Source organism: Dipteris shenzhenensis, chromosome 19, assembly GCF_047967505.1.
Source record: "Dipteris shenzhenensis isolate YYH24624 ecotype China chromosome 19, Dip_SZ_1.0, whole genome shotgun sequence".
Taxonomy (NCBI): domain Eukaryota; kingdom Viridiplantae; phylum Streptophyta; class Polypodiopsida; order Gleicheniales; family Dipteridaceae; genus Dipteris; species Dipteris shenzhenensis.
In genome coordinates this window covers 14,260,483-14,285,210 of record NC_141614.1, presented here as the reverse complement: position 1 = coordinate 14,285,210, position 24,728 = coordinate 14,260,483, and the positions used below count along the sequence as shown (strand labels likewise).

The 24,728-nt window shown below is 44.9% G+C and overlaps 1 protein-coding gene across 2 annotated transcripts in view; it reads left to right on the top strand.

Moving 5' to 3' along the window:
- Positions 1 to 24,728, top strand: part of MLH3 (MUTL protein homolog 3) — a 112,240-nt gene that overhangs the window by 21,969 nt on the left and 65,543 nt on the right. For both annotated transcript variants that reach the window (XM_087390780.1, XM_087390781.1), the window contains exons 3-4: positions 20,162 to 20,213; positions 20,303 to 20,350. In XM_087390780.1, coding sequence (XP_087246906.1) covers positions 20,162 to 20,213; positions 20,303 to 20,350 — 100 coding nt within the window. The remainder of the gene's footprint in view (positions 1 to 20,161; positions 20,214 to 20,302; positions 20,351 to 24,728) is intronic.

Here is a 24,728-nt window from a genome sequence, read left to right as displayed (position 1 = left end):
ATCATCACTGTGGATGATGGTCGGAGACTTTTGTAGGAACCCTATCCCGCCAAGCAGCCAGACTGCCTCACACGTAGCTGAACAGGTAGCCTGATACTCAACCTATGTGGAAGATAAGGCCACATTGGGTTCCCGTTTACTGCTCCATGTAATTTCCGCTGACCCAAGGGTGAAACAATATCTTGTGGTCGATCGCCGAGTGTTTGGATCAACTTCCCAATTGGAATCACTCTAGCCCTATAACTGGATCATGGACTTGAGCCCTTCGCTTGCCCAATAGAACGATCCTCAATCACGCGTACCCTGTGTAACATACTTGAGGGTCCTCATCCTTGCATCCTAATGGGTTCCCAAAGGCATCTGCATAAAGGAGCTCAATAGACCCATGGAGAAGCTGAGATCCATCTGGTATTGAGAAGCTAGATCAAGGATCCAATCAGCTTGCGGTATAAACCTGCATCCACCGATTCATTGGGATCATATTTAGACAGCTTTGTGTTGGGATCCATGGGGGAAGAAAGACTTACACTCCTCCTTCTTGAGGCTGCTAGAAGCCCATGCACATACCGCTTTTGAGAAAGAAAGAAGCCTTCCTTACCCTGCCAAATCTCCAAGCCAAGGAAGAAATGGAGTAGCCCCAAATCTGTCATCTCGAATGCCTGTGACAAAGCAGCCTTGATCTCGGCAATATGTGCCACATGGTTGCTTGTAACGAAGAGGTCATCGGCGTACATACTAGACCATCCTTTTGGAAGAGATACAAGTTCGGATGAGCTCGAGACTTCCGCAAACCCTTCCGTAGAAAAAATGTGTCGATCTTCTGGTTTCAGGCATGTGGGGCCTGCTTGTGACCATACAGTGCCTTCTTCAGCTTGTAGACCATACCCTCTGATTTGACAAATCCTGGGGGACTGTTCCACATAGATCGCCTCATGCAGGTCACCATTAAGGAAAGCTGACTTCGCATCCATTTGATAGATCAGCCATTGTTGATGAGCTACAACTGCCAAAACTGTGAGAGTAGACATTTGGGCGGTGGGGTCAAAGGTGTCCTCATAATCAATCCCTGATCATTGTGCGTAGCCTTTGGCCACAAGTCTGGCCTTGTGCTTGTCCACAGCTCCATCCGTAGTATACTTGGTCTTATAGACCCACTTGACACAAATGACACACTGCCCCTTGGGTCTTGGAATCAGTTCCCAGGTACCATTCTTCTCAATGGCTTCGATCTCCAGCTCCATAACTCTCTTCCATTGTTCCCGAGAGAGCGCTTCCTGCACAGAAGATGGTTCTTTGTCTCTAATAATCCGAGACATCAAAGAATAGTTTACTTGAAGAGGGGTGTCCTTCAGAACTTTCTCCTTGCCATGCTGCTGTTAGCTTTTGTCTAGAAGCTCACAACAGTTTGCCAATACTATTATCACATAAAATGAAGCATAAAATAACAACACAAACTGCAGAGCACTTGAATCGTATTGTAGACTATTAAGGCGACTCTGAGTCGAGGACAATCGACTACACAAAACCCTGGTATAACGACTAAAGGCAGCACATCTCTACCAAGCTTGTTTCTGCCTTTTACATGGACACGACAATAAACTTTAGACCTCGATCAGCAGCTCTAAAACATGACTAAGAGTCGCGTCAGCTCCTTACACCGACTCTCATGGACAAAAGGACCAACTACAGATCACAAACTTGCATATGTACTGAAGACAACCGCCTCGATTGGATGCCACTAGAATCACCACGTGAACTCACAGATAGCTTCTTGCCAAGATGCCACGCACTCGTGCATGCACTACTCAACCAATCATCATGGATCCTTTGCATGGTCCAATAGGAGCCCTTGGTCCAGCCACGAGTTTAATCACAAACCCATGATCAACTAACCATGCAATTCCACCACGAACCAGTGAGGATCACTTCTCCAACACTTCCCTTGATCCGAACAGGAAGTCAGCATCAGAACACAACAAAAAACCCGGCTCATCCCCTCATCCCTATTGGTCTTGTTGCCATTACAACTATTACCCAAAACAAAAAGATAAAACCTCAAAACTCCATGAAACAAGGGACATCATAGTCCACACATCACTGTTCTGAGCATCAGAGCTCAACAGTGTACCTGAGCATCGTAGCTCAGTGTGCCCATACATAGAAAGTTTCCCCAAGCATCGTAGCTTGGTGTTTGGCATTGTAGCCAAACAAACCACCACAAACTGGATCTTAGAATGCCCAGTCCTGATCGGGCAAATCATCAGATACCAGTCCTGCCATTTCTGATGTTGATTTCTCGACCATGCATTCTCTTTCTTCGCCTCTTCATCTTTCTGTTTTTTGGAACAAAATCTCTCTATGTGGCCTGGCTTGCCACAATAATAGCATGTATGCTTGTCTGTGATCGGAGTCCGCCTATCCTTCATTGTGTATGCAGTATCTCCAGTGAATAAATTCTCTTCTCGCTTTTCTTCTGCCATAAGCAAGCCCACACAGTCAATAAAATCCGCTTCATCATCCAATCGAAGAATGCATGCTGTCTCAAAGTATCTAGAGGGTAAACTCTTTAGTAAAATTGCTTTTTGATCCTCATCCTCTACCTTCGAGCCAAGATCTAGAAGTTGATTTAACAACGATTGCATGCGATTTAGGAAGGTGGCCAAGTCTTCGTTGTCATCCATGTGCAGGTCATACAATTGTTGCTTTAAATTTTCCTTCGAATGGCACATCTTCACTCCAAACAATGCTTCGCGAGTACTTCAATTAGCAGCAGCCGACTTAGTGACTTCGAGATGGTGAAAGTAATCCTCCCCCAGAGCTCGACCCATCATGCCAATTGCCTTGTCGTTTTCTTTTCTCCACACTCGTTTCTCTGTCTCTCCAGAGGCCGCCAGCTCTTTCTCCGTGCTAGACACTATACCCCACAATCCTTTCTGCATAAACCATAGCTTGGTAGAGAGTTGCCAGCTTGCAAAGTTTCGTCCGTTAAACTTCACGATCGAGGCCTTAGACTCACCGAATCCATAGACATGAAATGATACCCAGTTGCTCTTGAAAACACGCCTCTGCCATTACGCTTAGTGTAGGTCTTTTCCTCAGACTTGATTTGCTTCTCGGTCTTCTCAGCTTCTTTGGAAACACAAGTAATTGTCCCTTGAGTCTTCTAGCGAACCTTTTCGACATGCATGCAAAGCTTGAAATCTCACAACACTCTCTGAACACAAAATTCGATCAATCCCTCTCTGATACCACTTGTTAGCTTTTGTCTAGAAGCACACAACAGTTTGCTAATACTATTCTCACATAAAATGAAGCATAAAATAACAACACAAACTGCAGCGCACTTGAATTGTATTGTAGACAACCGAATCTATTAAGGCGACTTTGTGTCGAGGACAATTGACTACACAAAACCTTGCTATAACTACTAAAGGCAGCGCATCTCTACCAAGCTTGTTGCTGCCTTTTACATGGACACGACAATAAACTTTAGACCTCGATCAGCAGCTCTAAAACATGACTAAGAGTCGCGTCAGCTCCTTACACCGACTCTTATGGACAAAAGGACCAACTACAGATCACAAACTTGCATATGTACTGAAGACAACCGCCTCGATTGGATGCCACTAGAATCACCACGTGAACTCACAGATAGCTTCTTGCCAAGATGCCACGCACTCGTGCATGCACTACTCAACCAATCATCATGGATCCTTTGCATGGTCCAATAGGAGCCCTTGGTCCAGCCACGAGTTTAATCACAAACCCATGATCAACTAACCATGCAATTCCACCACGAACCAGTGAGGATCACTTCGCCAACACTTCCCTTGATCCGAACAGGGAGTCAGCATCAGAACACAACAAAAAACCCGGCTCATCCCCTCATCCCTATTGGTCTTGTTGCCATTACAACTATTACCCAAAACAAAAAGATAAAACCTCAAAACTCCATGAAACAAGGGACATCATAGTCCACACATCACTGTTCTGAGCATCAGAGCTCAATAGTGTACCTGAGCTCAACAGTGTACCTGAGCCACCAGAATCACCACGTGAACTCAACTCTAGATAGCTTCATGCCAAGATACCACGTACTCGTGCATGCACTACTCGACCAATCATCATGGATCCTTTGCATGGTCCAATAGGATCCCTTGGTCCAGCCACGAGTTTAATCACAAACCCACGATCAAGTAACCATGCAATTCCACCACGAACCAATGAGGATCACTTCTCCAACAGCTGTGACCTATGTGGACCTTCCTCTTCCTTAAGCCACGAAGAAGGAATATTACATACTCCATAGTCTTGAAGGGTCTCGATTAGCTACGTGGGTACCCTTTGAGAACTTGAACCCTCCCCTACCCTTAAGGGGGTATATCATCATCTGGTTCACTGTTTGGTGCACTATTTGGATCATCTGCTAGCACTTGCGTTGGCTCTGGCACAAGAACAATGGCATTGTCGTCGTCATCCCAAGAATAGGTTGCTCATCAACCATTGGGGATGGTATCCGTTCATCAAAGACCACATCCCTACTAAGTACAATCTCCCTCCTTGTAGGATCGTACAATTGATACCATGTCGACTAAGAGTTGTATTAAACAAAGATCATCTTTCACCCTTTGCTTCTTGGGAATGTGCACGTCACAACCAAACACTCAAAGTGAGATGCATCAGGTTCCTTCCAAAGTAAGCTTCAAAAGGAGTTACCTTAGGAACAACAGTCGTAGGAGAGTGGTTGAGGATGTGGATTGCCATTGTTGTAGCTTCTGCCAAGAGAAAACGGGGAACTCCTTGATGCGCCAGTGTATTTTGGGACATCTTCGCTATTGTCCTATTCTTCCTTTCAACTACCCTTGCTTTAGAGATAGTACCTGTGCTTGCAAACTCTTGCCGGATGCCCTTCTCCGCAAAAGACTTGTCAAATACTGGTGAACAAAACTCACCATCCTTATCAGCCCTAAGGGCTTTCACGGTCAACCCGGATTCCATTCTCCACGAGAGCGCGCCACTCTCGAAACCAGGAATCCGCCAAGGCCTTCTAAGCTAGGAAGGAGATTCACATGAACCTGCTGAAATCATCGACAAGCAATGTGAAGTATAGAGCACCCCCAAGCTCGGGGTCGTCATGGGTCCACAAAGATCCGTTTCAAGGGGTCTAGAAGCCTGCTTTAGAAAGGCCTCTCGATTTCCCTCATAAGCATGAACTGTAGTGCCTGTGATTGCTGTCCACATTTGGTAACCCAAGAACCATGTGATCCCAAGCAGCTTGCCGTAGCACATCCATGTTCAAGTGACCAAACCTGAAGTGCCACAGGTCACCTGAAGGGGCTCCAGTGATAGAAGAGAGTGCCGTCAACTTGTAAAGGCCATTGTCCATTGAACCATTACCCATCACCTGGCCGGTTGCTTTATCCCTAACCTCGACATACCCCACACTGAATAAGATAGTTTGACAAGTTTGCATGTCTTATGAACTTACAGCAAATTAAACCCAAGATGAATATAACAAATAATACCTAAGAGGGGTGCTTCCCCCCTCTGGCATGGTAATAACCTTGAGGCTAGAGGTCAACATCTCCTGATGTTACCTAGAGAGAGAGGGCCTTGCTTGCCGCCCAATGAGTGAAGCTAGGGTAGATGAGCGAGGGCCTCTGTTGTGGTGTTCCCGTCCCTATGAGAGTAGGAATGTGTAGCTTTCGAGTGCCCTTTGCTGGTCCATGCGTTGCCACGATGGCCATGGAGGTTCCCGGGAGGGGTGCGGGGATGTATGGGCAGATCTGTGGGTGTGCCCGCCCCTGTGAGAGTAGGAATGTGTAGCTTTCCAGTGCCCTTTGCTGGTCCATGCGTTGCCACGATGGCCATGGAGGTTCCCGGGAGGGGTCCGGGGCTGTATGGGCAGATCTGCCCTGCTGTGCTGCCACGGGTCCGCCCTTATAGGTGTCCCTTTTGAGCCCTAGATGAGGGCTGTGGAACAGGGGGTGGGGTCGGCCACCTTGGCTCGTTGCAGGCCCTCATAGGCTGGGTGAGCCTTCCCTTTATAGGGCTGTGGGCAGGCCTAGAGCTGGGTCGGCCCTACAGCAGGGGGTCAGCCCCTTCTAGATCAGCCGACTAGGCAGGGGGGGCTGCCTATATACAGGCCCCCCTTTCTCCTTGTTTTGCATCACTTGGAGCAGGTGTGTGGAGCAGGACTTCCACACTCATTGGAGCAGCATTGTCAGCCTTGTAGAGCAGTTCTAGGGCAGGGTTGTGGAGCAGTTCATCCACCCCTTTGTGCTTCCAGTTGGTGAGGTTGTTGAGCTGTCTAGTGAAGCTCTCGATCAGCCTGTTTGTGCAAAGGTTTTCCCCTAGTTGTAGCAGGGCTTTTGCGAGAGATCACTTGTAGTTCTCTTGTGCCTCTCTCTCCTTTTCAGTGTGGTGCGTGTGAGGCACCGTGAGAGGATACTTCGATCACGGAGACATGAGCATACTTCTTCCTTTGCAGACCCCTCCTAGAGCTCTATCACTAAGTTCTTTCATCCAGATCTCCTGGACCCCCCCGAGACGAGACCTCGACATGATCGGGACTCCGAGCCAGTGACTCGACAGCTCAGACAGAGGGTAGACGCACAGATTACACTCGGGGATATCGCCTCCTTGTTCACCATCGGAGCAGCCCGTCCGACAGGGGTTACTATAGCCCTTGTTAGGCGTAGAGCTATGACCAGGAGACGTCATAGGACCGCTCTCTTGAGTGGCCGACAGCACTCTATCGCCGATTTCTTGCCTCCAATACCTCATCCACCTATGATGTCTTGATGAGGATGATGTGACTGATTTGTAGTTCGATCACCGACATGAATATGTTGTACTTAATACTTAGAACTATCATTCTGCGTTATTTTCACATTATGCATTGGTGTGGATGCTCGTTTAGTAGCTTCACCCTCACAGCTTGATTGTACCAGAGTTTCACAGCAGTCTCATAGACCCATCGGTCTTCCGAAGACTTTAATAAACTTTCTTTCTTTCTCTCTCTCTCTCTCTCTCTCTCTTTCATTTCCGCTGCACTTCTCAGGCCTTCATCATGAATCTTGATGGGTCGAATTGTCACCTATGCAAATGTCACCCGGGTTGATCACGAAGTTTTGGAATCCTTTTGGGGATGGGCACATGTTTTGAGATGCTCCACTATCCAGAATCTAGATCCTGGGAATCTGCTGCTTCAAGGGCAAGCCCCTCTCCAACGAGAGATGTTAGAGTCTCTAGAACCTTGAGGTGAACAAAAGCTGGAGTAATAGCTACAGATGAGGAACTGGGACCCTTGCTGGTTGTCCTCTGAGGGCACTTCCTCCAATAATGATCTTTCTGGCCACAGTGACTGCAGGTACATTCCGCCTTGAGTGCTCACTTTTTCCTGGGTGCCGTGCTTTATTTTGCGGGGCTGCCAAAGCCTCCGAGCTCTCACCTTGTGAAAGGATGTGAAAGTGCTCTTTTGGTCTAGCATCATACGCACCAACTCCCCCAGCTGAGAGTATTCATCCTTTCACATTGGTGATCAAGGGAAGAATAAAACACTGAATACTAGGAAGAGAGATGGGACAGCAAAGTAATGGCCATGTCCTCCGATGAAATCTCCTTTCCTGCCTGAAGGATCTCTTGCTGAAGCTCTTGGAGCTTGTTGATATGTTTCCACATGGCAGGTGACTTTGTAGGATTCAACATTCTCATTTGGACTTCAAGAGAGACTCTTGTCACTGGAGAAGTTCTGTTGTACAGGGACGCCAAGTGCTCCCAAATCCCTTTGGCCTATGTTGTGTGCTTAACGTGATTATAATCTGAGTGCAATTCAAGAAAATAAAGGAATGTACCCGTGCATTAACTTGGTCCCATAGCTGAGCCAAATTCTCAGCATCCTTTTGCTCCAGGATCCCCAGGTTTGCAGTGGATCTGGCATCGGAACCCCCACTAAAATGAAGTCTGCAAGATCATAGGACTACAATACGGACTCCATCATTACTCTCCACACGCCGTAAATGTTGCCATCCAATTGCTGGTCCATTGGAAAGGTGGGTAACACTGGGATCTGGACCTTGTTCTTAGCCATCTCTGTCAAGGTTGGCATATGGGAAAGAAGGTGAGAAAGAAAGAAAGAAAGAAAGAGGGCTGGAGAAGACAATGAAGAGGCTGTTCTGCCTTGCTGCCTACAGCACCTTACGTCCTCGCTGTCCTGGCCCTGAAAACACCTTCTCCACGAACTGAAGTCTCCCTCGAACTGGTTGCACCTTGCTCCTGCATTCCCTGGCAGTCCATGCCTCTGAAATCCTCGCTTCAAACAGCTCAGAACAGCATCAAAATACTTTCACACAGTTTGCTGGCTCCAATCGCCCTCTCTGTCTCAGATCCCCGAGCCTTGCAGCTCTGATACCATGTGAGAGTGCAGCAGAATGTGGACAGCAAAGTACACACGACAAACTGAAAAATGTGAAAGAAAAGAGAGAGAGGTGCTGCACCAAGACTCAGGAAAATACCCTCTATTGCTGGGCAAAACCTCCAATACAAGATGTTGAAACAATGGGGGGAGGATCCCTATTTATAAGCAATTGAGTGCACATGCACACGCGTGTGCACACACACACACAAACACGGCACACAAGAGACTCTGAATTACCCAACAAACCCCCCTTCGGAGCGAAGGTGAAGATGTTTGAGAAAACCTTCACCAGTCATGGTGATTTGGGCTCAAGACTACAATCACATGATACGAAAGAACACAATGATACCAACACTTGAAACTCACAAAGTCAGTCCTGATATGAGAGCTTGACCACTTAAGACAACCTACATGTGTCTACCCCAAAAACACCCCCCTTGCTTTAAGCAGGCCTCATGAAAGGACGGGTGGAGCCTTTATGAAACAAGGCAAAAAAAAAGACTCCATTTATTATAATCATGTTGGGGGACTACATAGGCAGAGAACCCTTGACACACACTCATGATGGGAAAGAAAAATTAAACACAAAAACTGCTGATGGTGATGAAGGATGTATTCTTCTTGCGATGACGCTTCCATGGCATTGCGTCTTGGGCATGGAGCACAGATGATGATGGTGATGAACACATTGATGTAGAAGCCCATGCTGGTGTCATTGGTGGGAGCATTTTGTAGCCACAAGACATGAAAGAGAAAATGCACATGCAAACACGAGATGAAGTCGAAAATACATAATTGCGGACATGTTCTTTCTTGCATTCAGGTATCTCAGCATGAAATGCCACCATGCGCACGTCCAAAATTTGCCCAAGGTAGTATCATACTTTGCATCATGAGCATCGCGACTCTAATTTCCAGGGCGTATAGAACAGGTATCCTAGGGGAGCAAAGGTGCGGAACGCACATGGATTGCAATGCCCCATCACTCTCAAGAACTGAAACATCACGAGGTAGGTGTACAACTAAATGATGGAGCTGACGCCCAACAAGCTTGCCTCTAAGATGGGCATCGCCTTACCCATTGCTGGCAGTAGCTGCTCCAAGAAAGCACTGATATCTACTGTGGAGGCTCCAGCATCATAGACATGTGGTGTAGGTTATGGTAGTTGTTGAAGAGGTACTTGGAATGGAAAGCGTGGTGGATACAATAGTAAAAGCATTTGTGCTGGTCCCTCTGCAAATAATAGGCAGTAGCAGACAGTTAGAGCGGCGGCATCGATTTAGATACGACGAAGTGTAGAAATCGTGGGCACCTCCATCAAATCGGCAGCCTTCTTTGTGATAGGTGATGATAGATAAAAACACGGAAAATTCTTCTAGTAGCATGAGAAAACGGTGTTTAAGAAATGATCCAAAACGAAGGCACTGTGTGCAAAAACATTGGCCATGGAAGTTTTCCATGAAGTGCTTGACACCAGTGATGCTGCTGCAAAATAGGTATCCACATGATGCTATTGGCCATGAAATGCTTTACACCAGTGATGAAGATGCAAAGGTATCCACAAGATAGTAGCAGGGAAGAGGAACTTTTGGGGACATCTCAACTCAGACAACAATTTTCATAACTAGTGACAGATTACGAAGTGATGACCAAATCTCCTCCACGATGGTAGCAGTAGTAGCAGTTAGATGTTGAGGAGTAGAGAAAAACGGCAGGTAGTGCTTGTTGGAAGGGTAAACTTTGATTGGACGTCTCAAGTCATGGGTTCATGGATTTGGGATTTGGAGTCATAGGTGTGTTTGTGTTTGGTGTGTGAATGAGCTAAGCTATGAGGTTATAGGTGTGAATCATCGCTTAGGTCATATTAGGTGTGATTGAGAGAATTTAGGCGGCTCATAGAGAGATTCACGGAGCAGATCAAGAGGAGCAACCATATGTACAATCCTATGGATAATGGAAAGTGTCTCATTTTCATGGTCTTACTCTCTCGAATTTTATACCATGCCATTCTGTCTCCTCTCTCTTTATCTACAGTCTCTCCTACATGAGGTCTTCCACCCTCCATAGCCTATGCTTACAGCCGTCACAATTGGTACAGAGTGGTTGGGACTGTGCGGTTGTCGTGCGGCTGACACGCGGGAGCTTTGGCTTCAGATCTGCAGTTTGGTTTGACGTGGGATGTGGCAACCCATGCAGACTGTTTGGCGGTGGACTGTGCTGGGCAGAGCTGTCACAATCTGCACGGTGGGCATTAAGTGCAACTTCACCATGAAGGGCTGTGATTCGTGGTGGATTTAAGTAAGGCTTCTGTTGGTGGCGATTGCTTTGCACTGGCAGCTGGCTGTCCGTGTATGGGTTGGCGTGGACTTTGAGTCATGGGCGGCTTTGGTTTGTTGACTCGTGTGTTTGTTCATATCACCCTTAGTATGTGGGTTGGCCTTGGTTTTGGTTAGCTCACCTTTCAAGGTGCTTAGCCCATGGCGTATGGGCTAACACCCTTGGGTGGCCCCTTGTGTGGCTTGTGTTGTTGATGGAGAAAAGAGGACTAATGGGCTCCTTGTGGTGCTGGTGGACACATGTATTTGGTGGAAAGTAATCCCTTTCCAGCTCGTCATAAACCATGGTGCCATATTTAGGATTTTTACGATAAGGTCCACATACCTTAGGGTGAGCACCTTCCCTTATAGGTATCGTGTGTACTGCCACTTCTGGTGAAATTCCTTTCATCTCTTTGTATGACCATGCGAGGCAGTCACGATATTCCATTAGGAGTTCTTTGAGTTTGGTTTCATCTTCTTGACAAAGGTGTTTCCCAATGAAATCCAATTTTTCTTCCTCCCTTCAAGGGCGAGGTTTATTGTGTGTGTTTTTGCTGGTCCCTCATAGATTGGAGTTTCTCCAATGCTATCGGTTTCTTGAACTTTAGATTCTCTGAGTGGTCTTGGCATTGCTATTGGCACACTGCCACTTGTATAATTCTTGAAGTATTCTGGCACTTCTCGAAGATCGGCCTTTGATGGGGTTGAACTAGCCTGACATGTGTCATGTGTACTGGGTGGCAAAGTTGCATTTATTAATTTGTTAGGCTCTTCTTGACTTTCTTTTTTCTAAAGTCTCTTGATCGAGCTTCATCTGCACATGTGGCTTATATTTTTGAAACTTCTTACGTTGGGAATTGTGGGGTAACTTTTCCACTGGTAAGGTGTTTCCAAGTAAGGGTTCATTGGCTGCGCATACTCCTTCCAAGCAAAGGAATACTCTCATTATCCTTGGATATAGAAGTGGATTCAACCCTCTCTCTCTAAACCCTCCCGGAGCCTTTTGGGGATAAGAGAGAGCATGTGTGGCTATGGGGCGGGGAATAGGGACTCCTGCACCTGGCGCTTTCTTCCCTGACACGTGGCAGCCCCTGTGAGCTTTATCAATGTTGGAGCGGATGCTGAAGAGATCGACAGTAAAGGCTCTTCCACAACTGACGATCTCCTCCAAAATGGATAGATTCTGAAGGAGGATGGTGGGAGCACCAAGTCCTGATACCATTTTGTAGAAAACGGAGAGTGACCTTAAGCAGAATCATAGGCTATGGAGGATGGAAGATAAACATAGCTGTGGAGCGTGAGAGAAAAATGACGACACAATGGTACTGCTTTATTCATATGGAGAGCCTCTATATAGTCTGAGATTACAAAGAAATTTCGTTCATAGATGAGATCACCTTAAGGCATCAATCAACCCCACGATTCTTTCCATGAGTCACTCAATCGGACCTACCATACTCTCACCTACTACACACACTCTTTTTTGGTGAAATCTTTGATTGATTATATTATATGAGTAGCAAGCTCAAAATAAGGTGCTACAATTACATCAAGTGAAAATTTCAGTATATGCCAAAAAGACCTCATGATCTATGCAGCGGGTCTGCAAGCAATCAAAGAAAGATTAATGCATAGAACACCTAAAAAAGCCAAACAGACAGAAAGTAGGATCACCAAAGACTTTACAATTCCCATATGTCCATAAAGTCCATAGTGTCCAGTAGCGAACCCAAACGAAGAAAAGATGAAACTCCGGTCTGGATGGATGAAATCCAAATAGCCAGAAGAACTTCCCAAACGGAACAGATGGGAATCTCGCTTGCAGGCGCTATTGAAGCAGATTAAAAAACTCGAGAGAGCACGGACAATGCCAAAACAAGCGAGGCATAGTCTCCGAAGAAGCAGAACATCTGTGGCAAAGTGCAGGAGCAATGTGTTGATGAGCTAATAGCTGTCCAGATGGAAACACTCCCAAAAGAACTCGCCAAAAGAAAACCTGTTGCCGAAGCGGTCCTTTATAGGCCTAAAGTTGTTGTAATCTTTTCCTCCTGCACTTGGCTGGGCGATGCATTTGCCAAACAGAATCACCTCTCTCTGAAACCCAAGGTTGAGGCAAAAGGATTTTATACAATGTAGGTACAGTAATCTGAGATAGCCTCAAAGGGCGAGAAGAGGACCCTGGAGAAGTCAAAGTCCAATCTTCCAGCCAGTTCTGGAGTTCCAAAGGAGGAATCGGAACAAAAGGCGAAAGCATAGAAGTGATTTGTCGCCACAAAGGATAATGAGAGCCCAATCCATATGTAGTGGCTGTTAGAGAAAAGGGGATCAAGTACCAACATCATCTATAACATCAGCAACCGAGGTGATGCCTTTAAACGAGACAAAGTAGGAACGTTGAGGTTCGTGTAAAGCCAAGGGAGGATGAAAGACTTACGACCAGTGAATGCTTTCAGCTCTCAAAGAATTCCCAAGCAAAGATTGCCGTCCATTCCATTCCAGATGAGAAAGAACATTCTTCCAGTCAAGAAGCAAGCGGGAGACAAAAGGGCATCTAGGCTTAGTGCCATCAGTGCAGCCAAAATAGAAATCCCAGTGATCGAGTTGCCAATGACCAAACGCAGAAATACTGATATGAGTGACGAGAGTCCTAATCATAAGAGCCCAAGGCTGATCACCTGCAGAAATTGCAGCAACATTCTCCCCTTGTGGGCAAGAATATGCACATGAATATCCGTGATGTTCAATCCACCATGCATCTTGGGAGAACAAACGTGATGCATCGAAAGCAGCCTAAGACTTTTTCTGCCATGTTTGGATCGCCATAAGATTTCCATAAAGATAGACATGAAAGATGTAAGATCTGCCTTAGTGAACATGATTAATGGGCAAGTAAAATTGAATATATGCCACAAGGATGGACTGCACTATTTGAAGACGAATGTGCAAAGGCCAAGTTGCCAGTTTCCAATACTCAAGCTTTTTCCGAAGCTTAGCCAAAACGCAATCAGTTTGTTGTCGGCGAGTGAGTTCAGGCGCAACTGAAGCAAAAAATCAGACCATGCCTCTGTTTCAGAAGCCAACATATGAGTGTGGCCTGAGGTGTTGTCACCTGATTGAGGGGCATTATTAAAGTCACCACAAATGAAGGCATGTTGTCGCCATGGATAAGTATGCATGGTAGCCCAGATCAAAGCTCTATCACGAGAAGACTGGGGGGCATAAACTGATGCAAATTCAAAAATTTTCCCTTGAACAAGGCATTGAACAATAATCCATCTACCATGGCGATCATTGAGAGCCACAACAGGTTGAAGGTCATGCTTTATAAAAAAAGCCACACCAGAAAAGGACTGCTCTCCAGCATAGAAGATATCATAACCAGCAAAATGGCCTATTTGACCAGCATACATATGCTGATTGTGCTCTTGAAAAGCAACTATATCAGGCTGCAATTGCCTGATATACATCCAGACCAGTTTCCATTTGCGACCATCACACATTCCTTGTACATTGAGAGTAACACACTTCAGATGATCAAGCATATTTACAGTTATGGGACAGGTATGTAGAGCAACTAACGGGCTGTCTACGTCTGCATTTCCATCTCAATGTCCGGGCCTTTGCCTTTGGATGAAGCATCAGCCTGAGGAGAGGACAAAAGTGCAGCAACTTCTTCTTCAGGAAACAAGGTTCGATTTGCAGTCACATCAGCCCAGGTCAAGTCAATACCAGAGTTTTCAGCAGGTGTTTTCCCATGAGAGGATGCACCACTCCAAGTCCGAGAAGGCAAAGGTCGCCTGGGGGAGATCACTTTGTGAGGAGTTTGCCATCCATCAGTCAAAAAATTTTCCCCCTTCCCCTGAGGTTGAGAGGACAAAGGCACACAAAAAGAAGCATTACCATTTGAGACAGCCGGGGCTTTGCCTTTGTCTTGAATAGAGAAGAACTGTTTGACCCCTTTGTTTTTTACCACAAAAGAGGCATTTGCATTCTTATTCAAAGGCTGAACCATTGCAGCTTGCATTGGCATCCGTGGAGCTCAGGAAGGGCATTGTGAAGCCATGTGCCCAAATTGGTTGCATTCAAAGCAAGCACCTGCAAACAGCCCCCACTTGAGCTTGTAAAAGGCACTCCCCATGGAAACATTATTCACAGTAACCGAATATGAAGCTGGAGTGGGATGATCCGTATCCCGTAAAATGCAGAAGCGATTCGAATTTCCATTAGGTCGCGGTGGACGTACAACCTTACTGAGGGAAGCTGCAATTTTAGGTAGAAGAGAAGACAAGCATTGAGGAAAATCCACAACTTCTACCCAAAGAGGGCAACGATCCCGAATCAATGCCTGGTAATCCCGGGTGGGAGACCAGGGCAGAACATGGACCATTTGCTGGCCATAGAAGAGAGGAGAGTGCTCTAGCAAAACTTGACGGTGCTCCTCATCAGCCATGATGATCTCAAAAAGCCCCTCGCTGCATAATGAACATGTTTGACATAAGAACCACCCAGGGTTCGAGTCAACCAATTCCCAACATCTGCTGCAGCAGGCATCCATCCTAGGAAGAAAATTATGCTTTGCATACTCCTTAATTGGATCAAATATATCATCCACTTCCACCATAATGCCAATGGTGGGAAGTGGATGTTTCCAACCTTTGCGGGTGTCTTCAAACCCTTCATGCATAACCTCATAAACAAGCTGAGCCTCAGCAGAGTCATGAATGGAATCATTTGAATCCATCACCTGTTTTTGTTTCTTGTTGGAAATCGACTTGTCTTTGTGAAAGGTTTTCTCATAGGAATAATCCGCCATTCGAGTTAAGGAAAAGGCTTGGAAGCAGCAATGCTATACAAGAAGGAAAGCACAACAGGAACAAAACTGTACGGATTTTTCCTAGCTGTACGGACAAAATCGTATGGATTTTTGACAGTACGAAATTTTTTTCCCTGACAGCAAAACTGTACGGATTTCCTTGACTGTACATACAAAACTGTACGGATTTTCCTAACTGTACGGACAAAATCGTACGGACACACAGTTGGACAAAACTGTACGGACTGTACAGACACACACTTTTTTTTTTTTTTGGGGTAAAATCCAGTGCAGTGTATTTATATTATCATAACTTTACAAGAGGGAAAGTCTCCAAAAAATGGAGAGTATCCCACAGATCAGAAGCATAAAAAGAAAAGCTCAATGCGAGATGCATGCAGATCACCCTCATGGCAGGCATCATATAAAGATTGCCGCAATGAGGCTCTAAAAGATTCATATGACTTTTGAAACTGGCGGCCCAGGTATGCCAAATTGTGCTCTTCCCAGATTGTCCAAAGCGCCCAATATCTCACCCATGAGAGAAAGAGGGAGTATTGAGATAAAGGCCTTCTAAATCTGCCAAATAGCCAAAAATGTTTCCCAAATATGTGACTTGGGAAACGGAGGCGAAGAAGATCTGAAATTTTCCCAAGGAGATTGCGAGTAGACGAGCAATGCCAAAGCAAATGAGGGACAGTCTCTGAAGGAGCGTGACACCGTAAACAGGTGGGTGGTGCAATGTGACGTTTGGCAAGTGTGATTCCCACTGACAATGTGCCGGTCATGCGTCTCCAAAGAAAGAGTCTTTGTTTCAAAGGCATTTTACACCTCCATAATAGTCGGAGATTCTTCCGCCACCATGAAAGGGGCTGCCTGATATGCCATAGAGTATTAGCATATTGATGAATCCAAGGGGCAGGTTGAAGAAGCTTGTAGACTTTGATGGAGGTCAAAACAGGCAGAGGTATAGGACGAGAGCATGTAGCAAAGGGGAACAATTGCCAATCCATTAGCCTGTCTGTGTCAGCCACAGGGGAAATAGGTAGAAATGGATGCAAGAGATCAGCAATTTTCTTCCATATCAATCTATGATGCATTCCCAAAGCATAAAGGGCAGTGGCCTGAGGAAAAGATAAGACATGGCCGTGATCATCTACCACATCATTGATGTATCTAATTCCCAATTTCATGAGATTATATGCCCGAACCGGTTCCTGTAAAGCAAGTGGGATGTCAAAAATGGCACTCCAATGAATACTTTCTTTACTCATTGAGTTTGTCCCCAAATGATTATCAGGAGCCCATTTGACTTTAGAAAGCACTTGTTTCCAGTCCAATATCAGAGCAGTAGAAAAAGGGCATCCAGGAATCTTCCCGACAAATCTCCCAATGACAACCTCCCAATGATCAGTAGTCCAATGGCCATAAGCAGTTGTCCTCATGTTGACACACATGGATGCTATCATACAAGTCCATGGCTGCTTTTGACAGAAAAAGGTATGGAGCATAGTCGCCTTCCTTGCAAGTACATGATATCTGATATTTAATACATTAAGTCCTCCATGCATCCTAGGGGAACATACCATTTCCATCTTCAGCAGTCTCAATGCTTTCACTGCAGTTTTTGTCTTCCATAACAGCTCCATAGCTTGAGACATAAAAGCTGAAATATCTCTGGAGGACCAATGTAGCAAAGGCAAAAAGAACTGAACATAAGACATAACAATAGACTGGACTATTCTGATCCTGACATGAAGTGGCCAAGTAGAAATTTTCCAATATTGCAATTTGTGTTGAAGTCTTTGGAATATCCATTTTAGCTGCTGTTTTCTGGTGATATGCCATCCTATAGGATATCCCAAATGCCTGACTACATCTTTGGAATGCACTATCTGACAAGGCCAAAGAATAGAATGCCAGTCACATTGTTTCAGGGGAAGCAATTTGGATTTGTCAAAGTTGACATGCAATCCCGCTGCTAATCCATACAAAGATAATGTGGTCATAAGCATGCTGATTTCCCGAGGAGAATTCTGTGGCATAAAGAAGGAATCATCAGCGTATGCCTGTGCCAAAAAAGATGCAGCCCCAGGGATTTTAAGACCAGTCATCTGTCCTGTGTTTGTAAGATGATCAAGATACATCAATAGGGGATGAGTCGCAATGGCATAGAAAAGAGCACTAAGGGGGCAGCCCTGTCGGACTGATCTACCACACACACACACACACAAACACACAAACACAGGATGTACGGACACACACACACACAAACACACAAACACACACATTTTTTTTGGGGGGGTGAAATCCATGTATATTTATATCAAAAAGAGGCTGTCCCCAAAGTGGGGATCAGCAAATACAAGATCAGAAAATTTCCTTGGAGGACAAGTAGACAGTGTAATATATTGGACGAATAGACATGCAATCATAAAAGGATTGCTTGAGTGACATCCGGAAATAGTAGAACATGGAAGAAGTAGGCTCTCGAAAGACTCTGTGGTTCTTGTCTTTCCACAGAGTCTAGAGTGCCCAATATTAAACCCACATGAAAAATAGATCAAACTCCGCTCACCGTGGGTGAATGCAAAGATCATTTTCAACATTTGGTATCAGTTTAGGCTGCTTCAATCCCCACAACCTCCTCCACACCCATGGAGCATTTTTGTCGCGAAAACCTCGAATTTTGTCGCGAAGAAAGTCTACAAACAGTTCATTTTTGCTCTGTCAGCCGCCATTTTTCTGCCTCAGGAGAGCTTGTGGAGCTGTCCTCTTGATAGGCAACTTCTGGAGCAAAATCAAAGTTTTTACAGCCACTTTCTCAGCTCTCCGACTGATTTTTGCACCTGTTTGGAGCTGTTTTGCTGTCCGGAAGAGGTGCCTTGTAGGAGACTCACTAACCCTGTTGTAGCCCGCTGGAGCAGATTTCTTTGGAGGTAGCTTCAAATTTGACACTTTTGGAGCTGTTTTTATAGTCCTTGAACAGATCGAACTGTTTTTTGACAAATTTTGCCTTCTGCAAAGCTTCTACAACTGGCTGATTCCTCGTAGAACAGATTTCATCACATTTAAAGGTCAGCTAGAGCCTTTCTGAACCTAGGTGACTCCTCGGTGACTTTTTTTTTTTGCTGCAGTAGCACTTTTTGAGCAGGTCGCGTACATTTGGTAGCCTTCTCTGGTCGACGACTTTTGTTAATTTTTTTACTACTGCAGCATTTGTGCCTAGACTGGGCTCAACGTCGAGCACCTTTTGCATCGGAGCATTAAAGTTCCCCAATACCAATACCTCTCCTTGTATGTCCAAGTATAGTGGCATGAAATCTGTATATGTGTGAGATCTTCATGGTAGTGCCTTTAGAGCTGTCCTGTTTGTCAATACACTTCACCGTACTTTTGCATCCTTGAACTTCATGACAAGAGCCTTTTGCTCTCTTTACATACTCGCCTTGCCTTTTCAGTTTGTATCTCCTAACCCTAAAAGGCTCGTTCGTTACCTTTCTTGCATGTCCAATGGGTGGTTATATGTTTTTTTCATGTCTTGGATCATCATGGATCGTTTGTCCTTTTTGACTTCTTATATGGAGAAAGATGTCTCTTTTGTGTGGGCCCACATCTTGGTGTCAAACTAAGGCCCCATTTATGAAGTTTCCTCCAATGTCTTCCCTTGACCATGTGTTAACTCATCGATATGTTTCTTGAGACTTCCATTATTCTTTTTGCACGGACATGTAAGCGTCCAAGTTGTGGGTTTGTATTATTCTTTGCATACGCTTGCGTAACTTCTTGTAATGCAAGCTCATATGCTTTCATTGTGTTTGTTTGCACCATTTGCATCTGTTTAGCTTAACCAGCATCTAGTCCCTCCAAGCATAGAAGGATAGCTTCTTTGTAAACATTGAAGCTCTCTTTGACTGCCAACACCAAGCAGTTGTAGACTCCAATTCTTCAAAGGAGGATGCCAAAAGCAATAGTTGTTTTGCAGGCGAAACAACTCTGCTAAACCTGATAAAAGTCCCCTTTTTAGGGCCCACTGATGGAAGTGCTTTGGTAAATTGAAAGACACCACCTTAAAAGACATTCATAAGAAGGGTGGGACAGGGGTGCAAATCATAAAGGGTCTCATTAATGTGATGCCGTGGAGGGCATGTGTGATGTGCTGTCAAAGGGGCATGTGTGATGCTGTACCGAAGGCTTCTGTGAAGCCCCTTTTGGTTACTCTCCTCTTTTTTTTCTGACGGTCTGTGTCAGCATGACCATCAGTGTTAAGTGGATCAGCTGACTGCTGGTGAACTTCAAAATGAGATTCACGTACAAGATGGTACCATACACAGGCTTTTTTATATGGGAACAATGGCAGAGAAGATGTAAAGTATGGCGATTTTAGGCTGCACATTACAATATGATGATGAATGCATCTATTGAAGCTGTGTGACAAATGAATTTTATCTGCCAAGTATTTTGTTAGAAGTCCAAGGCGGGAAACTGGCCTACTGCTGTATGTGAAGCATGGTCACCTTTGTGTTTTTCTTTTATTCCTATGACAACAGCCAGGTTTTCATCATAGTGAGCATTTGTCTAAGTATCAACGTTACTTGGCTGATGTTCAGGTGTGTGCTTCAGTTGATCTGGCTTCATTTTACATCAAAGTTGAAGATGATGGTAAGTACAAGTTCTAGGTCATGTCTTTGGAAGCAAAAGAGTGACACTTTCTTGGTTATGTTGAAAATTTACTTTTAAATTCTCTGCAGGTTTTGGGATCACTAGAGAAGATTTGGCACTTGTGGGCGGAAGGCATGGTAAGAGAGTCGAAGGAATTGAAAAAGTTCAGCCTTTTTATTGGATAAAGTGGTATACATGCAAGAATTTAAAGACACTGTATTATGGCTACCAAAAATCAGATCCCGTATGAAGAGTCAGAAGCTAGTGGCGGGAAAGCACCCACTGGAACTTGGGGAATATACCTCTTTTGAAAACTAACAATAAATGGCAAGAGTCACAACATTTCAAGGGCAGGAGGGGGTAAATTGCAACATTTAAACTTCTAATTGAGTTCTGAACAAGCCTGCAACTCATGATCCAGATTCCACATGACTTGTGAATTGTCAAGGAATGTCTGAAAACCAACTTCGTGGCGCAAATACACAATGCAAAGCATCAGAAATCAGTGGCAAAGAACTACTCAAAATATCTAAGAATATGCAAATCCTGAAAGAAACGAGGACTGTGGCTGAATGTGCCACACCAGGCTCTAAGAGACTCAGAGAAGAAAGGAGTGCCTCCCTGAGAAAAAACATCCTCCTGGCCGATGCAGACCTTGAAGTTCCCTGCGTCTTAGACCAAATGGTCATCAAGGTGTGTATAATATCTAGATGCTAGCCATCGTATAATCTGGGACAAGGGTTTTACTTCCCCCCTCGACCACAATTTAAGTGATTGATGTTTCAATTGCAAGACCGATGATGGCTACAACTGTTTGGGGACCAGTGGTGGCTAGAGTTGTGTGGGCATTCCTTGTCTAAACAGCTCTAGCCAAATATTTACTTCTCCCTCTACCACAATTCACATGTTCATTAAGGGATCGATGTTTCAATCACCAGATCGATGATTGCTACAACTGTTTGGTGACCAATGGGGGCTAGAGCTGTCCAGGTCTTGCCCTTTTGGTGCTTAAGGTTATACATTAGGCCGTAGAAGGAGTCTATTGCATTGCTTGCTTTGTCTCCTATCTTGTTTGAGCACCCAAATTGATGTCATGCTGTTGGTTAATGCCTCTTGCATGAGGTAGAGGTGGTGTATCAAGAAGAGTGCCTATTCTGGAGCTCGATGAGGTTGCTAATTCTTGTTGTCTTTGCAGTTTATAAGAACATCACCCTGTAAGTCATATTAGTAAATGCAAAATTCCAATCATGTGAAAGATTAGATTTGCTTTGGTGGTCAAATGAAAGTGACAATCCACTTATAGAAAAGCCTATGAAATCCAACGAACAACCTGCCTAGAAGCATCTTTTTCTGAGGATGTTTGTAGGGACCACAGTCTGTGATACAAAAGGTGCTTCCCTGCTATTTGGTCCCTTGTGCACCTTGCAAACATGAAAAATTTCCCTTTCGCTCTAGAGGTGTCGAGCTACGCACTTTTATAGGACCCTTGGTGCAGCCTCTAAGCCTAAGATCTTGTGCTTTTCTGCCTGCAATATGCTCTCCCAAGCAGGGACTGCACATTTAAGGAGTTTTTTGATACGGGTTACTCTTGAGAGTGAGGGGTGGTAGGACAACATAGTTTAAGCACTGTTTGAAGTGAAAGATTAGATTTTCTTTGGTGGTCAAATGAAACTGACAATCCGCTCATGGGAAGCCTGTGAAATTTAAGGAACAACATCATATTTTTTTGAGGATTTTTTAAGGGACCACAGCCTTGGATTCAAAAGTTGCTTCACCCACTATTTGGTCCCTTGTGCACCTTGCAAACATACAAACTTTCCCTTTCACTCTAGAGGTGTTGAGCCATGCATTTTATAGGACCCTTGGTGCAGCCTCTAAGCCCAAGATCTTGTGCTTTTACGCCTGCAATATGCTCTCCTAAGTGGGGACTGCACGTTTAAGGAGTCATTTGATATGCATTACTCTGGAGAGTGAGGGGTGGTTGGAGAACATAATTAAGCCCTGTTTGAATTGACCTTTCTCCCCATCCTTTTTGGGTATGTATATTCATCAAGTAGAGGCAACTCATTTGGTTGATAAGTATTGGGAGACCTTGCTGATCTGTGTGTTGAAAGATTTGGGCATGAGAGTTCGATTAGATCTCCTGCTACACTTACAGCATGCAAGAGATAGATCTTATGGTAGTCAAAAAATCCTTGGAAGGATGTGTTATTGAATCCTATTGCGAGTATTGCAATCTTTTAACTAATGGCTGTTTGGGAAACTTCTCAGTCAGCTCAACTTACCATCCATTGAATGATTGAGATCTTGTGATGCATGTACAAGCGAGAAGTTTTTCAATAGTGTTGTTGACGAATGCTAGGCAAAGGCATGCACAGTTCTTCTTCCTTGCAGTAGAATTGGCCCGCCGTTCTCCTGTCGACAAGAGGGGATTTATTTGTGGTGCTGAAGGAGATATTTCTGGATCACATGATACAGGTCTGGAATATTGTGCATGAACTTTTCTATTAAAGTTGACTGGTGGATGGATTGGACGCTGCGCAAGTTTAGAATTTAAGTCAAATTTCTCCCTTTACAGCGAGTCGCGACAAGCAACTATGTTAGCTGCTTGCTAATTAAATTAATCCTGTGTAATATTTCAAAGCTTGGTGACACCCTTTACTTGACATTTTTAAAGCTACTAATAAGACAAAAAATGTTGGCCTAGGTTATTGCTTTAGTGAATCTCTTAAAGTAAGATCTCTTAGACCTGATAATTGGCTAATTGAGAATGCTGGTTCATGAAATTAAGTTTGCCTTCAAGATTGTCTAAGATTTTACGCTGATAACCAAAGGAGGTGGCTTGGAGGGTTTGGGTGTCGGAGAGGAGACCCTTGCAAAGGCTGCATTGGGACCTAGGAGAGTGGTTTTGGAGAGACCCTTTCATTGCAAGATGGCCCCGATATTCCTTTTTTTAGCTCTTCATTGAGATTGGGCAGGAGGATCTAGATGGGGAGGATTGATGGCATGCTGGCTGCACCAGATCATTGGCACAGACAGGGACTTTTTTAGAAGTTTCTCGAGGATTTTTGGTGGTCTCTGGGACAGCTACAGGCCAAGGAAGGTCTCCCACTTCTTTTGGCTGTTGGCAAAAGAGCCCTTGCAGTAGACACCTGGCTTGGGTTTTCGTCTTACAGTTACATGCTCATAATGTGGGTTTGCAGAGGAGTATCACAGCTTGAGGAGACTCTTCAGGGACCTGGCACAGGAGGTTTGGAGGAGAGTCTTCACTAAGATCAGGAGGAGATGGTGGTGACCTGGGAAGTAGTGGCTTGAGTTACAGACAAAGGACCTGCTTTGTGGAATCAGGACATTCAGGGGAGTTTGTTCTTCAGCTTGGTAGGGGCTTGAGTTACAGACAAAGGACCCGCTTTGTGGAATCAGGACATTCAGGGGAGTTTGCTCTTCAGCTTGGTAGGTTAGGAGTTGACCTTCATCCATACTCTGGACTTCACAGAGATGGTGTGGACACGTGGTGCAGACATGCGATAGAGAAGCAGACCACATCAACCTCAGAGACAGTGGCCACCTTTTGGTTAGATATCATTCATACTCTCAGAGGTAGATGGGATATATTCCAAGGAGATTTGAATTGCACTAGGCACAGGATGGAGGCTTTTACAGTATATGGGAGCCTTCTCCTTTAGTGCTAGCCTTCATCATGGCTGAGTCTGCCCTTCACCTCCGGAGTGCCAACAGAAACTCAGTACGAAGACTTTGTATAAATGGATGCTCAAGTATGTGTAGGTGTGTGGATTTGTATGTGTGAGAGCATATTTTTATACTATAGTCTACACCCAATGTTGGGCGCTGATGATGTCAGTGGGGATATCATAGTAGCTAGTCCCTGCTATGTGTGATGGAGTTTATGGTTTTCAATCTTATGAGTGACTATCGTGAGATTGAAACGGCACTATGTTGTGTTTTTAGAGGATGAGTTTGGAAATGTTCCTGGATTCATCTAGCTATATATATATGGGAGCCAGGCCCCTCCATTTCACAGATGGTGGTTTAATATGGCATTATAAACCACCGGAGTGGCTATTTGTTCAGCCCTTTGTATGACGTTATCCCCCATAGAGTGGCTAGCTAGGGGGATATCCTTGTGTTTTTTCATATTGTACCCTCCATTGGGGATCCTTGGTGTCCGTGTCAGTGGTCACTAAGGAGTTTATTAATAGAAAAAAGAGCACCTTTCTTCCGATTCAGAAGGTACCAATCGAAGTAACAATAACTGTTTGATTATTTGTCGGAATCACCACCCAACGATAATTTGGGTTGTTTTAATGAAAGGCCCAAACTTGATTCCTTGAAATGACAAACCCACCGCGCAACCACCCACTCCCCCTGCCCCTTACTGCCCAGCCCCCTGTCCCCCCCCCCCCTCCCCTCCAAGAAAGAAAAAGGGAAAAGGAAATCAACAAACTTGTCCCCCCCGTCTTTTGAATGGGGGTGTGGGCTGTGCTTTCAGGGAGC